The sequence below is a fragment of the Acomys minous genome, assembly GCF_964271855.1.
Source record: "Acomys minous genome assembly, chromosome: 1".
In the NCBI taxonomy this organism is placed as follows: domain Eukaryota; kingdom Metazoa; phylum Chordata; class Mammalia; order Rodentia; family Muridae; genus Acomys; species Acomys minous.
Genome location: NC_140483.1, coordinates 95179012 through 95196977, shown reverse-complemented (window position 1 = coordinate 95196977; position 17966 = coordinate 95179012). Strand labels below are relative to the sequence as shown.

At 51.3% G+C, this 17966-nt stretch overlaps 1 protein-coding gene across 1 annotated transcript in view; it reads right to left on the bottom strand.

Annotated features, from left to right (window-relative positions):
* Window positions 1-8802: 8802 nt before the first annotated feature.
* The window catches only part of NFX1 (nuclear transcription factor, X-box binding 1), a 65823-nt gene continuing 56659 nt past the window's right edge, over window positions 8803-17966 (bottom strand). Inside the window, exons 18-24 of the mRNA XM_084775609.1 lie at window positions 17363-17464; window positions 16754-16795; window positions 13023-13121; window positions 12377-12443; window positions 10742-10887; window positions 10048-10152; window positions 8803-9485 (exon numbers count right to left, since the gene is read on the bottom strand). Of these exons, the coding sequence (XP_084631735.1) occupies window positions 9413-9485; window positions 10048-10152; window positions 10742-10887; window positions 12377-12443; window positions 13023-13121; window positions 16754-16795; window positions 17363-17464 (634 nt within the window). The 3' untranslated portion in view covers window positions 8803-9412. The remainder of the gene's footprint in view (window positions 9486-10047; window positions 10153-10741; window positions 10888-12376; window positions 12444-13022; window positions 13122-16753; window positions 16796-17362; window positions 17465-17966) is intronic.

Sequence of the window (17966 nt, the reverse complement as noted above, 5' to 3'; positions counted from 1 at the left end):
GCCTGGCCCATTTTTTTTTTCTTTAAAAATTTTAGTGCCACATGTGTACTGTGTGTTTATGTCTTTTATCTGTGATACATATGTGTGTATGTGTATTTATTTCTCCTTCTCCTCCTCCTCCTCTTCCTCCTTTGACAGGCTCTCACTGTTACTCTGGCTGTTCTAGAACTCCGCTATGTAAATCAGGCTAACCTAAAACTCACATAGATTGACCTGCCTCTGCCTTTTGTACTACTGTGCCTGGCTGAAAAATTTTAAACCCAACTCCAGAGTCATTTTTTTATTTTTAGGATTGCTTGGTAGGGAGTGAGTGAGAGCTTCTAAGGAGTTGTTGGCCTCTAATTTCCTCCTTCCCTCACTAAGAGGAAATAACTCCATGCTCAGGGAGGAGGAGACAAGGAAACAGGTTAAGAGACATGAAAAAGCCTGAGTGAGCGAGGAGGTTCAGAGAGGCCCAGCTGCTGCTGGGGTCAGGCAGCTGCAGCTCACAAGGCTGCACCCTCGGTCCTGTCATTACTTTTCATAGCTGCTGAGCCATAGGAAGAGCTGGCCCTGGGGCATGATGGAAGAGGCCAGACCTTTGAGGACTATGGTGTATGTGCATGCATGTGTGTGTGTGTGTGTGTGTGTGTGTGTGTGTGTGTTTGTGTGTGCGCGCGCGTGTTTGTGTCTATGTGAATGTGTGTCTTTGTGTGAATATGTGCGTGTGTGTCTGTGAATGTGTCAGAGAGAGAGAGAGAGACAGAGAGAGAGAGAGAGAGAGAGAGAGAGAGAGAGAGAGAGAGAGTGTGTGTGTGTGTGTGTGTGTTTGGATAGATCCTTGCAGGGAAGGAGCTAAGCAATGGGGAGAGGGGCGCCCCAGAGGTTCTGGGATTGGTGTGAAGCTCACAGACAGCCTTGCAAATGAGGCCAGAGATTGGCTTCCACAGTGAAGACAGAGCCGAGGGCTGTCAGGTGTCCTTTACTGGAGCTGAGAGCCACATATTATAGCTCAAAAGGACAGGACAGGGGAGGTCCTCCTGGACCTCCTGGAATTGGAGGAGGGTGGGGTAGGGGACGACAAGGTAAGATTTTATTTTATTTATTTATTTTTTGGTTTTTCAAGACAGGGTTTCTCTGCGTAGCCTTGACTGTCCTGGACTCACTTTGTAGTCCAGGCTGACCTCGAACTCACAGCGATCCGCCTGCCTCTGCCTCCCGAGTGCTGGGATTAAAGGCATGCGCCACCACGCCCAGCCCAAGGTAAGATTTTAAAAGCTCACCTGAGCTGCAGAGTCTATAGAGCAAGTCATGAGGCATATGCTAAGAGGAGCCAGCAGGGCGCGGGCAGATGGGCCCACAAAGGGCCGCTGGCAGGGCGACACAGGAGGTGATGCCGGCGGGGGGGGGGGCGGGGGGGGGCGGGGACACTGTGGGGCGGGGCTGGAGGTCGAGTGCTTGCCTAGCCCGCGTGAAGCCACCGGCTAGATCCGCAGCACAACACTGAAGTGATGGTGTACACCTGTACCCAGGACTCAGGAGGCTCGGGCAGAGGGCAGCCATGAGCTTGAGGCCATGGCCTACAGAGTGAGTTCCTGGACCAGCCTGGACTAAAGAGTGAGGCTCTGTCTCAAAAGAAACAACAGATCCAAAAGCCATACAGTACAGTTGAAAATAAGCAGTATATTTTTAGGACTTTCACATGTATGTAATAACACCTTTGTTTGTTTGTTTTTTGAGATAGGGTTTCTCTGTGTAGCCTTGTCTGTCCTGGACTTGCTTTGTAGACCAGGCTGGCCTTGAACTCACAGCGATCCACCTGCCTCTGCTTCGAACTACAGGTGGGCGCCACCACCACGCCCAGCTAGTTTAATGATTCTCTAGTTCTAGAACTAAGTTTATGGACTTGTTATGTGATTTTTGTCTGATAACATTGTGATATAAACCCGCATGTGTACTCGTCATGTATTTAAAACAAAAAGAGCCTTGGCTGGGCTGTGTTCTTTGATCGCCACACTGATGCTGTGGCAGGTATGATGTGAGTGTGCATGCACGCGCACACACACACACACACACACACACACACACACACACACACACATGAGCACACACACAGAGATTAGGATGTGGTTAGGTGGTAGAGTGCTTGCCCAGCCTGAGGCTCTGGGTTCAATCTCCAGCACCACAAAAGAAATAAACAGAAAACTCTGAGGAAGGAGTAACCACAGCCTGTGAGTGGAGGAAGGTTGTGAGGCATGGAGCCGGCTCAGACACAGAGTCCAGGAAGGGAAGAGAGAGGTTTGAATGTGTCTGGTGTCCCATGATAGGAGGATGGAAGGCAAATGCTCCAGAACTGACCAGGTGACCAGGAAAATGCTGGCAGCTACAAGTCTCCAGCCAGCTGTACAGTGGCCTCTCCACCCAGGCCAAGCTCTTCCCCAGGGGCCCTCGGAAACCCACGACTTAATGAACTCATGAATTGACACTCCAAAGGAACATATGACAGACTATACAGGCCCCAGGGATGAGGGGCTGACTCTCCTCTGTTTATTGGTGGTTCTCCCATATCCACTCTGTGCAAGTGTCTTCACCCGCTAAGTCATCACACTGGAAACAAGCTTTTTGTTATTTTGAGACGTGATCTCTTTATGTAGCTCAGGCTAGCCTCTAACTTAGAACCCTCCTGCTGGGATCCCAGGCCTGTGGTATCATGGTTGGCTCCTGGGACACCTTGCAGTTTCTGGTCTCAGCGTCAGGTCACAAGAGCCTTGACCCCAGTCACAGATCAGTAGACACTGGTTGAAAGCCTACCACCATGGCTGACACCCCCTCGCTTCAGGGCTAGAGACACAAGGAAGCACACTCCATGTGTGTGAGTGATGATGCCCAGGAGCCAGGCTGACGGTGCAGCCAGTACAGAGTCCATGAAGTGAGAACGAGGTGAGGTCACAGAAGTTAGGCCTGGGAGCCTGAGGCCAGGCCCACCGGACAGCTGAGGGCGTCTCTGGAGGAGAGAGAGCAGGTCTCAGTGCAGGAAGGAAGGAAGCAGGATGGGTGAGGTGGGCGTCCCACCACCTGCGGGGCTTTGGGCTGTTGGCTTCCTGTCCCCGCACATGCTGGCTGTGTGCCCTCCCGACTTGGGCCTGTGTTTTCCCATCTAGACAATGAGACTTGGATCTGTTGGTGTTTGGTGGCCACCCAGATGACTTTTCCAGCACCTCGAAGACCCATGGGTCTCTCCATCCTGGCCTCCCTCTCCAGTGGAATCTGCTGTTGAGAAGCGGGTAGGGGTGTGGCGGGAACAGCTAGTGCCATGCCAGGTCACTCTAGGACTCTGGGGTAAAGGCTTGGCGCTCAGCCCAGGGGTCCAGCTTTGGGAACCAGAGTCCCCGACTCCTCCTCTGGCCAGTCCTTCCACTCAGTTTAGGTCTTGCTAGGGACCGCAGCTGCACTCTGGCCTGGCTGGCCTCACTGTCTTGCAGCCTGGGAAGACGAAGAGCCACCTCAGCCCAGGCCTCATGCTAATGCCCTCTATGTGGGGGAGGCTGTGGCGCCCCCTACTGGTGTGCCCTTTGATGCCACACCCACCCTTGCCCTGATCTTGCAGGCCTTAGATCTCAGTCATCTTATATATATAAGGAGCATCCTGGGACACTTAAAAGCACAGCGAAGCCACCAGCCTGGATCTGAGTCCCTGCTCTGCCGTCCACTAGCTGTGGGACCTGAGGGAAGAGGAAAAGAGCTCCGGCCTCAGGCTGCCGCTGCCGTGAAGGGCATGTGCACGGCACAGGGGTCTTTATGCCTGCTGCATTTACAATCTCACATCCAGTCCAGTCATCCAGTCCTGCCTGCCCCTCCCCCGCAAACAGGGTTTCTCTGTGTAGACTTGGCTGTCCTGGACTTGCTTTATAGACCAGGCTGTCCTCGAACTCACAATTCGCCTGCCTCTGCCTCCCTGAGTGCGGGGATTAAAGATGTGTGCCACCACACCCGACTCATCCAGTCCTCCTTACATTCAAAGGAAACTGAGGTCCACGTGTCTTGTCACCCAAGGGTAGCTTTGGGTTTTAAATTGTCAAATATCTTCTGTAACAAGAATGCAAATAACGGGGAAGGGGGGTGCTGGAGAGGTGGCTCAGGGGTTAAGAGCACTGGCTATTCTTCCAGAAGACCTGGGTTCAATTCCCCGCACCCACAGGGCTGCTCGCAAATGTCTATAAGTCTAGTTTCAGGGGGATCTGTCACCCTCACATAGACATACATTTAGTCAAAAGACCAATGCACATAAATACATTTTAAAAAAGAGTAAACAAATGTAAATAACGTATTGGAACAATTACACACACACACACACACACATACACACACACACACACACACACACACACACACACCTCACGCATTCACACACCAAAATAAGCCAGCTAGGCATAGCGGCGCAGAGCCTGTAAGTACCAGATACTCAAGAGACTGAATCAGGAGGATTGTTTAAGCCCACAAGTTAGAAGGCAGCAGGGCAACATAGAAACACACTGTTTTAAGAACAAAACAAAGTCAGTTCTTGTATTAGAAAGGCTGACATTCAAGTGTCCACTTCTGGAATCCCAGCAGGCTGTCGGCACTCTGTGGCCTTCAGTCGGCTTACCGAGGCAGAGGAGTTTCAAATTTAACTTTGCTGCCAGCATTTCCCTGTGATAGAGCACGGCTGGGTAGTGCCTGCAGGAAGAGTCCCATTCATCAGAGATGTGGAGGCTTCGGCTTAAGGGAGCGAAGTAAGGTGTGGAGGAGCAGAGGCGGCCAGGCAGGGAGGGCTAGAGGCACCGCTGCCCTGGTCCCTGACCTGTCCTGTCCCCTGAATGACAGATGAAGTGCTCAGGGCTTGTCCCAGCACCACTTCTTCATCCACTTTCTGGACCTCAAAATTCTCTAAATACTGTTATGTACCACAGTTCCCCAAATTAACTCCTCGGCCCAACCCTGTCTCCAGACTTCAGACTCCCATGTAGAGCCACCTGCTGGACAGATTGCCCCCCCCCCAGCCCCCGTGCCTGCCCCTCCCACACTTTCCCAAGTAAATGGTAAATTCAATCTTTCAACAGCTCTGGCCAAAAACCAAAACCCAAAACAAAAAACCTTTGAAACTACCCCCGACTCTTCCTCTCACATCCCACACCCCAGCTGTCAACAAACCCCTTAGGTAGTATCTGCAAAATGTACCCAGAACCTAGCCCCGTCTCACCACCCAGCCGCTGTCACTGCTGCTTCTCTTGGAGGACAGCAGTGTGTGACAGCCTCTTTGTTTGAAGGTGTGCAGCCTTGCAGTCCAGCCTTAATGCTGGGCTGGATCCCTTACGGATTATCTTTATTGCTCTAAAGTGTCCTTTTGTATGTGGATGGCATGCATACCCACGGGAGCCGGCGTCACAGGGTCCCTCTGAGCTGGGGGAGATTGTGAGTTGCCTGATCTGCGTGTTGCAAACTAAATTTGGGTCATCTGGAAGGCCAGTGGATGCTCTTCATTGCTGAGCCCATTGCTCTGGCCCTGGAGACTTTGTAAAAAGTGAGCTAGAGCTTACACATTATTCTGCCCAAAGTTTCCCATTGGCCAGCAAGGCCTGAGGCCTGACATCACCAGGTCCCCTCTGCTCCCTTTTGGATACTTGCTAGTCCCTGTTTCTGGCTCCCTCATGGCCTTTTGGTCTTGCTGTTTCTCCATAGTTCATGGCATGGTAGAGCCCTTAAGCGGCTGTTCCCTCTGGGGAGAGAGAGAGAGAGAGAGAGAGAGAGAGAGAGAGAGAGAGAGAGAGAGAGAGAGAGAGAGAGAGAGAGAGAGAGAGAGAGAGAGAGAGAGAGAGAGAATGGTTTGCTAACTGTTACTAAAAAGTTTGAACTGCTGGGCAGTGGTGATGCACGCCTTTAATCCAAGCACTTGGGAGCAGAAGCAAGCGGATCTCTGAGTTCGAGGCCAGCCTGGTCTGCAGAGTGAGTTCCAGGACAGGCAGGGCGACATACCCAGACGAAACCCTGTTTCGGAAAAACAGAACAGAAGTTTGAACTATAGTGCTTTCCTGACGCCAGGTAGGTAGGCCCCGCCCTCTGGTTTAGGGTTCTATTCTGCCCTCTAGTGGCCAATCTAGAAAAAGTTCTGTCTTCTCCGCGGGGAGGACAAGATCCCAGATTCCCCGTTGTTCATGAGTGATCTTGAGGAAAGTGACCTAACATACTTTCTGGGGTTTTGAGGAGTCAAAGATGAACGTGGTGGCTGTGTTTGATGTGGATGAGGTGGTTACCTTGGTAACTGCCATCCACTGTTAGAAGAGATTCCTGGGAAAGGGTGGAGAGATGGACTTTGGATCCCCACCCCCACTCGTGCGCGTTGGCACAGCAGCAGAAGCAAATGGCTTCACTGAAAGCTCCTGGCCTCGTCAGGGCCACTTGACTACTGCTCCATCTCTCCCCGGCCCCAAGCTACCTGTGGAGACTGTCCAGGGTTAGGCTGGAGGCTTAGCTCTTCAGATGGTCTGTGGCGTGTGGAGACTCTCCACCTCTTTAATCCTAGTACGCCACTCCGAGTCCCCCCTCCCCGCCGCCAACTGCCCCCACCCCCACCGCCGCCAACCGCCCCCACCCCCACCGCCCAGCTCCCTTACAGTGGCTTGGTGCAGCACACAGACTCATTGTCCCACTGAGCAGATGGAAGAAAGCGCCATGGGCAGGAACCATCAGTCCACGGATGGATGCAGAGCCTGATGCCCACTGTGATAAAGTGCCTGGGTCAGAGCAAGCCGAGGCAACAACAGGGTCACCGCCCAGCGATAGAGCTGTCTTTTCATCTTCAGCCATATGCATACCATCCCACTGGCCACTCGGATGGCCCTAAAGTTGAAAGGAGCCGACTGTGCCAGACAGGGTAGAATCACCAAGAACTCAGTCTCTGGCAAGCCCTGGCCCATAAAGAACACTCACTCTCTGTCTCTGTCTCTGTCTCTCTGTCTCTCTCTCAGATTTAGATTACACAGAGAAACCCTGTCTCAAAACAGAAACAAGAACAAAAACAAAAACCCAAAGCATTTACTATGTATACAACATTCTGCTGGGCTGTGGTGGCGCACGCCTGTAATCCCAGCACTCAGGAAGCAGAGCAGGTGGATCTCTGTGAGTTCGAGGCCAGCCTGGTCTACAAAGCAAGTCCAGGACAGCCAAGGCTACAAAGAGAAACCCTGTCTCAAAAAAACCAAAACCAAACCAAACCAAAACATGTACATCTGCACATCAGAAGAGGGCCAGATCTCATTATAGATGGTTGTGAGCTACCATGTGGTAGCTGGGAATTGAACTCAGAACCTCTGGAGGAGCAGCCAGTGCTCTAAACCTCTGAGCCATCTCTCCAGGCCCACATAAAGAACTCTTGCTGAGAGCATGGGGCTGGGAGCCAGGAGCCAGCTGTGCCGGCTCCCTCCATGAATGCGGTAGAGTGGTGGCTGCCTTTCTCAGTTTGCCTTTCGTGTCCAGCGCTGCTTAGTGAGCAGTGCAGCAGACCCATGAGAGATAGCTTGCCTTCACTGGGGCCTGGGGGGCTCCTTGGGGACAAGAGAGAAAGGAACTTCCTGCTGACCTTTGGCTTACTATCCCACTTCCCTGACTTGACTTTCTTCCCAGTCAGTGGGGCTGACTGGGACTGCCCCGACTCTTTCATCGGAGTCACTTCTGCAGCCTCTAGGACGGGCCGCTTGCCTCAGAGCAGCCTCCAATCCCTTCTACACACTGCTGCCTGAGGTCAGGGAGACAAACTAAGGCAGATTTCAGTGACTATAGCCAGGGCCATGCTTACATAATGGTGGGGTTGGCTAGTTACAACAGCACACAGAAGCATTGTTCCCCCCCGCATGGGCATGATCCTCTGGACTGAATGTAGGCAATGAGGTTGGCATAGGGCATCCACTCACCCGGAGACGCCCAAGCGGCATCACATCCTCTACTTGGTTAGTGTTGTAGACGAAACGTGTTCACGCACTTCCCTCTGTGCGTGGCTGATGCACCAGGCAGTGTGATTCCCTTAATCCTCACATCCCAGGCCAGGCAGGGAGAACACACACCCTGTCAAGTGGCAGGGCTAGAATCCAAAGTCAGATTTGCCTCTCTTGCTTTTCTGAGAAGCACCCAGCCTGAGCACCCACTTACACAGGCTTCCTGTTGGGTGTGGGGCCCAGAAGGAGGCTGTTTTCATCACTTCTCTGTAGCTACCTGTCTGTGCGGCCACACCCTCATGCCGTCCATGCAGACTGTGGTGAGGACAAAGAGCAGCCCAGTTGTCCTATAAAATTAAGCACCTCTCCGCTGGGCTTGAGGGTAGAGGTCTGCACTCCTCTGCTCGGGAGGCTGAGAGTTTAAGATCTGAATGGGTTTAAGTAATCTCAAAAAGCAAAATAAAAATTAAGTGCTTTGTTTTATGAGTCCAATTTTCTAGGGCTCTAAGCTTATTTTAAAGCAGAAAAGAAGCCAGGTGGTGGTGACATGTATTTTTGATCCCCAGCACTTGGGAGGCAGAGGCAGGCAGATCTCTAAGTTCAAGGCCAGCCTGGTCTACAGAGTGAGCTCCAGCACAGCCAGGGCTACACAGAGCAACCCTGGCTTGGAAAAAAGAAAAAAGATGTCTAGACTGTGCTGAAGAGGGACCAATGCAGACGGCCACACAGCTGCCTTAATGGAAGCTGAGGAATGCTCTGGACTGTGTCTTCAAATATTCAAACAGCGGCTCAGAGCTTAGACATAAGGAGAGCCCGTGTGTCTGCTGAAGGCCTAGGAGAAAGCAACACAGAGCAGTTGTCTATGTACGAGTCTTTATTAAAGAGAGAGGACTCAGGGCTACAGGGTCAGCCGTAGACCTACAGTGTGAGCGTGGCAGAAGAAGAGCTTGCCTCAAGTTCTGACCATTATGGGAGACAGCCAAACTGTCCCTGTAGACTTGGGGACATGGTAGAAGAACGCCAGGGCATTCTACAAAGCAACCTGACCACTCTAGAGAGATGTACAGGAGCTTTCGGCACAAGTTTAAGCCTCGTGACTCCAGGGGTGGCTTCCCGACAGCCACTAATTCATGTGTCTTTCTGCATAAGGAGAGTGACATCCCCCAGGGGAACATCTGGGACAACCAAGACTACGGCTAGATGCCACAAGGCCAGCTTGGGATACAAATTCTGGTTTATCCAAATTAGATACTATACCCCCAACCTCTTATTAGTCATGGTGACGGTGTGACGTCTCTTCAAACCCACGACTAGAAATCCTGTGGCCACACGCCCCAGCGAGATCCTCGGGATAGGAGTGACCAGGGGGTTCTGCCACGCAGGAGGCACGGGCATGGCTTGTGTGCTGCTGGCAAATGAGTCTCCACTACACAGAATCACTCTTTTATCTGAGTATCTCCATCTTCTCAGTCCTGGACGTCAAAGTAGTCGATCACTGGCTCCTTCACTATCTTCTGTAAGTTACTACTCCCAGGGGTCCTGCAAAGCAAGCAAAGGACGATCAGGGGAAATAAGCCAACATGTGTGCGCCCTGCTGTTGTAACAGCGGGAACCTACCGCCAACATGTGTGGCTCTGCTAACAGCCTACTGGTGTTCATTATATTATTTTTTTTCTACTCTAAAAAAATTTCATAAAAAAGTTTTGTATGAAAATCAAGCAAGCAGGGAGGGTAAAGAAAGATTGTGGCACGGGCAGGCTAACGGTGCCCCACGGCTGTGTCTAAGCAGAACTGAATACAGCTGTGGCTTCATGCTTCACAATCCTTAGCTGTCACCCCAGCACTGGGAGGGTGGAGGCAGGAGGATCAGGAATTCAAAGTCATCCTTTGAGACCAACCAACCAGGGCTATGCAAGACCCTGCCTCAAGAAAACCAAACCCAAACCCAAACCCAAATAATAAAACCACTGCCTGTTTGGATATAGACTCTGCTGACCCAAACCGAGGCCGCTTGGCTTTCAGGAGTGAAGAGAAGACACTGCTGGCGGAGGCCATGCCTGCCCTCTGCCCACGCCAGTTCCACGCAAAGCGGCTTTCTTACTTGTCTGTCTGGTGTCGGTGGTGGGGAATTGGTGGTGGAGGCCGTGTCTGCGTTTCCCTTTCAATCACGCTGGTCAGTGTGGCAGGAGGACAGACGGACTTCCCTCTGAGGAGTAAAGCGAGGTCTGAGGGTGAGTCACGAGCAGAAACCGCAGAGCCGGAGCCCGGCCTTTGACCGGGCAGCACACTCACACAGCACCTGCCTCAGTGTGGTCAGCGGGCAGCCAACCTTGTCCCGTCCAGCCACCCTGCCAGCCCTGCTGGCCACGCTTCACTCTTTTTCACTGTGAAGTTCTCTCAACACCCTCAGGCACAGACGGTGATTCTATGTCCTTCTTGTCCCTTCCTGTGTCACACGACCACCTCCATTTTCTCTGATGGCAACACTGAGTCAGGGTCCAGTGTCTCTTCTGTTCCCGTCATACCAAGATTAGAGCCAGGGAGGTCAGGGGGAGAGCCAGGGGACAGAGGGACGGGAGCACAGGAGTGATGAGTGGGCACTCTGCTCCACCTCCCTCCACCTGCAGAGATGCCACCTCCAGTGTCCACAGTGGATGGGGGCAGCTGTGAGACCTGGGCACTTGGCTGTACCTATTCCTCCCGGAGGAAGAGCAAGTAACGGAAGCACACGGTGACTCCCGTGGTCATGCCTGGCCTGCTGAAGAGCTCTCCCTGTGACAGCAAGGTCAACCCACCTGATGGCGGTGACCACGACGTTCCGCTTTGGCTCACTGTCATAGCTCACGCTCTCCAGCCCATATACTTGGGCCAGGTCGTGGATGACCCGGCGGTGGTCTCTGTTCATGGGAGGGAAGCTGTAGCTCTTCCTGTTACTCTTGCCCTGGTTGGAAGGAGAGAAGACCGATTAGGGCCACCGCCCCTGGAAACACAGGAACGCAGCCACTCGGCGGTGACTGAGCGTCACTTCATGTTTCCTGCTTGAACCTTTATTAGTGTTAGCATTACTGTGCAGGCCAGATGATTATTTGGGGAGTTGGTTCTTCCTTCAAACTCAGGCTGGCAGGCTTGTGTGCCGAGGGCTTTGACCGTGGAGCCGTCTCGTCAGCCTGTGACTGAATTTTAGAGGTTCAAAATGCCTAAGGGTTCTGTGTGAGATGGGATCTGACGCAGACGGACAGGGCTAGCAATGAAGAGTGCGTGGTGGGGCGTAGTGGCTCTTCCTGAGGGAGCCCATAACTGTGGAGTGATAGTCCCAAGAAACACCCCTACCCCCCACTTCCTGGAGCAGTCTGTTCTACTGAAGCCATTGAGTGTGCAGATATAGACACATGAACAGAAATGCATTTGCTCAGGCTTCCTACGCAGAAAAGGAAGGAAGTGGGAAGCCGGTGAGGGAAACAAACACTGGGAAGGGCAGCTATTGTTAGATAAACCCCCAAAACAGCCAAACAGCCACTTTGACCTCACACCCAGTGACTAGAGAGGGAGCCAAGGCAGGACTGGCTCCCGCTTACCAAATTATCTTTTTTTTTTTTTTTTAAATACAGGACCTTATTATGTAGCACTGATTATCCTAGACTTTGCTATGTAGATCAGGAAGCCTCCCACTCACAGAGATCCACCTGTGTCTGCCTCCTGAGTGGTGGGATAAATGGTGTTCATCACATACCCAGAGCACTAAATTACTTTCCCACGCAAGGTTCACTTTGCTGTCCCCGGCAGGCTGGAGCCCACGCCTCAGCCTGCGCCCCCCTATCCTAGGCAACCTTGCCGTCATCTGAGGGCCTTGAACGGCTTCTAACTTGAAGTCATTCTCCTAGGACTGTTGAGCACCTTTTCTTCCCCTACAGACAGGGTCTCTCTATAGCCTAGGCTGTTCTGGAACTCACTCTGTAGACCAGGCTGGCCTCGAGCTCAGACATCCGCCTGCCTCTGCCTCCCGAGTTCTGGGATTGAAGGTGTGCACCACCATGTCCGGCTAAAGATTATCGTTAATGTACACTCAATTAAATTGTAGACATCTTTTCTATAATGACAGAAGCGATCCAAGCTTCCATAAATGTTATTGGCTGAGCATTGAGAATCTGCATCCTTTTCCTACAACCCCCTAGACTAACACTGTTTCTGAAACTTATTTACTAATATTAAAAAAAAACAAAAAACAAAAAAGCAAAACAAGCTGGAGCCAGCTGTGGCGGCATGTGCCTTTAGTCCCAGTAATTGGGAGACAGAAGCAAGCAGATCTCAGTGAGTTCAAGGCCAGCCTGGTTTACAAAGTGAGCCTGGCCAGGGCTGTTAGAGAAATCCTGTCTCAGGGGGGAAAATCAAGTTGGTCTCAGAGATGCCGAGTTGGATGCGTTTAGTTCTACCTTATTCACGGCCTCCACAAGCATTTCCATTTCCTTCTCAATGTCACTGACAAACTTTAAGTCTTTCCTGAAATGAGAAAGCATCAGTTAATTCCTTCTGTTCTTGCTGTCCTGGGAACCTCTACTCCCCTAGTGCCACCACAGGATAGCGAGGACAAGGCTAGCAGAAGTGCAGAGCTGAGGAACTGCCGGACGAGAGAGGCATGGCACAACAAACAAAAGAAAGAGGAGAAAAGGAGGAGGAGAAGCAGCCCCCAGACAGCCAGAAAAGGAGATGGTCCTACCCCAGATAAGGACCTCACTACGACTATGAGATGGGTGAGAGGCGGCTCAGCTACCCCTCTTCAGAACATCCTGGGTAGCCCTTGGGAGGCCCGGACTATGACTGCAGGGACCACCCTCAACTACTGCTGCAGGGACCACCCTCAACTACTGCTGCAGGGACCACCCTCAACTGCTGCAGGGACCACCCTCAACTACAGGTTGAGTTCTGCAAGGGGCAGCTAAACAACATGGGATTTCTTACAATGTAAGTTAACTTTATTGGCGTAATAATGGAGAGAAACACATTAATTACCACATCTTATAATACTCATTAGACGGGTTCATAAGCTTCAGCTGAGAAAGTGGGTAACCAGTCACATACCTGGCGTCATCTTTCAAATTGTCGCTGAATTTTGATGCTGAGGAACGTACATTGAAAGGATCAGAATCATCACTGATGTCAAATGCCTCTGCCAACCTCCTGAAAGTGACAGACAGGGAAGTCATGTAGTATTCCTTTCTTATTACAGGGGCTTTGTCTCAAGACTCCCTACTGACGCCCGGATCCAAAACACTCTGGCTGAAGTGCCTACTGTGATGCTCCTATCTCTCCCTGAGATTACCACCACAGCAGGGTCATGTGATGCTGGGATCAGACCCAGGGCTGCTTGCATGCCAGTTAGCCAAGCTCTCTACCAGCTGAGGCACACCCCTGGCCCCATTGTTTTCTATACATGCAAACCTACAATGAAGTTTAAATTATGAGTCTGGTGCAGTAAGTGATGGACATTAGCTTTCTATAGATTGCAGTAAGCTTGGCACACGTTCTTACATAACTCAACAGCTTTCCCTTTTACTACAGAAATCACCTGTGGCACACACTTTTTATTTTATTTTTGGGTCTTTTGAGACAGGGTTTTTCTGTGTAGCCTTGGCTGTCCTGGACTCACTTTGTAGACCAGGCTGGCCTCCGCCTGCCTCTGCCTCAAGTGCTGGGATTACAGGCATGCTCCACTGCGCCCGGCTACATTTTGTTTTTGAGACATCTTGTACTTCAAGCTGGCCTCAAACTCATTAAGAGTTAAGGAAGGAAGGGGGAAAAAAAAGAGCTGAGGAAGGCTTGAACTCCTGATCATTCTGCCTCCACCTTCCAAGTACTGGGACTATAGGTATATGCAGCCATGCCTGGCTTTTTGGCTTTTTTGGTTTTGTTTTGAAACAGAAAAACACTGGCAGGATGGCCCTGAACAGCAGCAATCCTCCTGTCTCGGTCTCTCAAGCACTAGGATTGTCATATCTCAAAAACCAGCCAATCAACAAAATCTCACTGCTGCTCCTCAGGCACATGCACGCACACACACACACACACACACACACACACACACACACACACACACACACACACACACACACACACACACACACACACACACCCCTAGGTAAGCAAGCAAACAGTGAAAATAAACACCCAAACCAAGCAAACCCCAGGACCAGGCATTACTCTGAACTACTACAAGGGTTACTTGGACACAAGCGCTCTGCTACTGTAACTAAGAAGCCTAGGTGACAACGGTGCGGATAGCTTATTCAGTGTGGATACATGGTGCAAAGGAGTGAGTTGTATCCTTCCAGGACGGAGTGGATAGCATGAGGTTTTATTGTTTTACTTAAAATAGTGTGGAACCAGGGCTGGAGAGACAGTCAGCTGCTACACTGCTGCTCTTCCAGAGGGCTTGGTTCTCCGCAGCCACATCGTGGCTCATAACCATCTGTGACTCCAACTCAGAGGGTCTGACACCCCCTTCGCCAGAGACGCAGGACATGCAAGTGGTGCATAAATATACATCCAGGCAAAACACCTATAGACATAAAACAAAAACAAAGCCCATCTAGGCAAAGGTTACAGAATTGTTTTCATAAAAAATATGCAAAAAGATGGGTCTAAATAAATTAGCCCGCCGGGCGTGGTGGTGCACGCCTGTCATCCCAGCCCTCAGGAGGTAGAGGCAGGTGGACCACTGTGAGTTCGAGGCCAGCCTGGTCTACAAAGTGAGTCCAGGACAGCCAAGGCTACATAGATATGAAACCCTGTCTTGGAAAACCAAGAAAGAACAAGGGGCACTGGAGCTGGAGAGATGCTGAGGTCGAGCATGGTCTCTGTTCTTCCAGGAGATCTGAGTTTAGGTCCCATCTGGGTAACTCTAGCTTCTTAGGTACCTGCACATATGTGACACAAATTCACGCAGACACAGGAGTACAATAAACATAAATCTCTTGGCCTAGAGAGACGGCTCAGTGGTTAAGAGCACTGACTGCTCTTCCAGAGGTCCTGAGTTCAATTCCCAGCAACCACATGGTGGCTCACAACCATCTACAATGAGATCTGGTGCCCTCTTCTGGTGGGCAGAACATGTATAAATAAATAAGCTTTTTTTTTTTTTTCAGTTGCAACACGCAAGAGGCTTTATTGCAGGGGGTCGGGTACCCGGGCGTCTCAGTCTCTGGAGAGGCTGGCGTGCCGATTTTTTTTTTTTAATAAAGCTTTCAAAAATAAAGGGAGTGTCACTGGTTAGAGTGTTCACTGCTCCTGCAGATGAGCCAGGCTCAGTTCTTAGCACCGACATGTGGCTCCCAACCATCCGTAACTCCAGCGCCAGGGCACCTTACCCCCTCTTCTGACACCTGAAGGCACCAGGCATGCACACAGTGTCCATACATACCAACAGGCAAAGCACTCATACATATAAAATAAATACATCTTAGCACAGCTGCACAATTCTGTACTACTCCAAGTTGGGAGGAGGAGGTGGGAGAGTCAACAAGTATGACAAGATGAAAAAGACTGACGATTCCAAGTATGACAAAAAGTGTATAGCAACAGGAAATCCTACCCTGCCAGAGGCAGGGTAATGCAGTTTGGGACACTGAACAGAACCTGGATATATGAACTCTAAGTTCCTATCTGACAGAAACAGACACTGCCAAGTGAAGCAGGAGGTGGGCACGGTGCCGTACACCTATGATGGATGGCAGCATCCCAGCTCTTAGGAGGCGTGGCCTACACAGGGACTACGGGGTCAGAATGAGTTACATAGTGAGACCTTGTCGGACAAAAATCAAACAGCCAGCCAACAAACAAGAGCTGGGGGTGCAGAGACAGAAAGCTTGGGACCTCCCAGCCAGCCAGCGCAAAGTCAGCAGTGAGGAGAGACCTTGTCTTGAGAGATGAAGTGGATCCCAGCACTCTGGAGGCAGAGGTAGGTGACTGAGTTTAAAGACCAGTCTGGTCTAATGTTTGCCTAGTATAAGCAAGGTCCTGGCTCTGATGCTAAGCACTATGAAAAGAAAAAGACATGGGGTGGGGGATTAGGGTGAGAGAAGCAAACAAGAAAAAAAAATGGTTTTTTGGTGGTTGCACTGGGGACTGAACCTAGAGCCTCACGCGTGTTAGTTGCCTCTACCATTTGGCTATAGCTCCAGACTTTTTATTTTGAGGTAGGGTCTGAGAACGTTATCCAGACTGGCCTCAAACTCATCCGTGTATCCCTGTCTGGCCTCAGATGCTAGGAATGCCCCAGCCTGTCTCCCCGGTCCTGGGCTTACAGTGTGCGCCACCACGCCTGGCTTATACTGTGCATGTCTAGGCTGGAGGTTGATGCTAGAGGTTTTCCTTGGTCACTCTCCATTTTATTTTTTTTACTTTTTGAGACAGTCTTTCTACACATCCCTTGCTGCCCTGGAACTCACTATGTAGATGATGCTGGTCTCAAAGTCACAGAGACCCACCTACCTTATGTTACACTGCAATAGAACATCCATTCAACCTTTTTTTTAATAGCCTCCTGCCTCTGTTGGATCAGGAGGGTGGCCTGACACAATGTCAGCATGTGTGGACATGTGAAATCTACACCACGCCGAAACCACGCAGTGCATGTCTCTGAACGTGCTGAAATTACCTGAGTGGTTTATCTTAGCCAATCCAACCCTACGGCCACATTCCTCTGCCCATAGCAGATCAGACTCAGAACCGATCGATGCTGAGTGAAGGAAGGGTTGCCTTGTCCCATTACACCTGGCTGGAGGAGCTGGTGACAAGCTACGGAAACCACTTACTTTTTCCTTTCCAAGGCCGAGCACTCCTCATCACACTGCAACCTTGACAAACAGATGGAACAAGTGGTCAGGGCACAGCGCGACAGCTCCCGCCCAGTAAAAAAACCCCAGGCGGGCGATGCGTGAATACAGCAGCCCTTGGTGTGAGGCCATCTGTTTCCCAGGCTTCACTAGCACCCCTGCCAGTGGGCTGCTGCTGTCTTCCCTAAGTTCAGAGATGGCTCGATGGGTCCTTCTGGGGGTGGCCTGGGGGATGTGGGGGGTGGGGGGTGGGAGGCCTCCTGGTTACGGAGCCTAGCAGTCCTTGGCAGGCGTCCCTTTCTAGACACGGTCACCACTTTGGATCTCGGTCCTGTGGGCTGAGCTACACAAATTCAGGCCTCTGCTGCTTTCCCTGCCAGCAGGCTGAAGCGAGGCTCGGAAGACCACCTTTGGTCTCTGCTGCGTCCTGAGCAGGACCCACGGTGGTTGTGTTGTATATATATGGTCTCAGCATCCTAGTCTGTTGGACACCCACTGTGAGACGCTACAGCGAAGGGCTGAGATGCACAGATCCCTGTTCAAACTGCTCAACTGGAGGAGGAAGAAAGCACACACAGTCAGAATCACCTGGCTTGCTGGACTTCCTTCTTGGTAATGAACTTGTTGATCTCCACAGAGTCTCCAAGCTGCATGTCTGATAGTTTAGAGGCCATAGAAATAGCAGCGATCCTGAAATATATGAAAGAAAGATGATGAGGCACAGCAGTGCCCTAAGAACCTCCCGGTGCTGGGGATACGGAAGCTCCCTCGGAGCCCAGCAACCACAGGGTAGCTGTGTGGCCTTGGAAGCTCACCTACCGTTGATGCTTACTGTAGCACTACACATAAGCTCCTGGCACGCTTATGGCGCGCAGCTCAGCTAGATTCTAAGCAGCTGCACAGGAGGTGAAGAGTTATCACACCTTCTGTCTCCAGAACACCCACGCCCAATGCTTTATTCAAACAGACCATCAAGCAAGACACGGGGTGCACGCCTTTAGTCCCAGCCCTTGGGAGGCAGAGGCTGGCAGATCTCTGTGAGTTTGGGGTCAGCCTGGTCTACACGCCTTTAATTCCAGCACAAGGGAGACAGAGGGAGGAGGATGGCTGTGAGTTTGAGGCCAGCCTGCTCTACAAAGTGAGTTTCCAGACAGCCAGGGCTGTTACACAGAGCAACCCTGTCTTGAAAAAC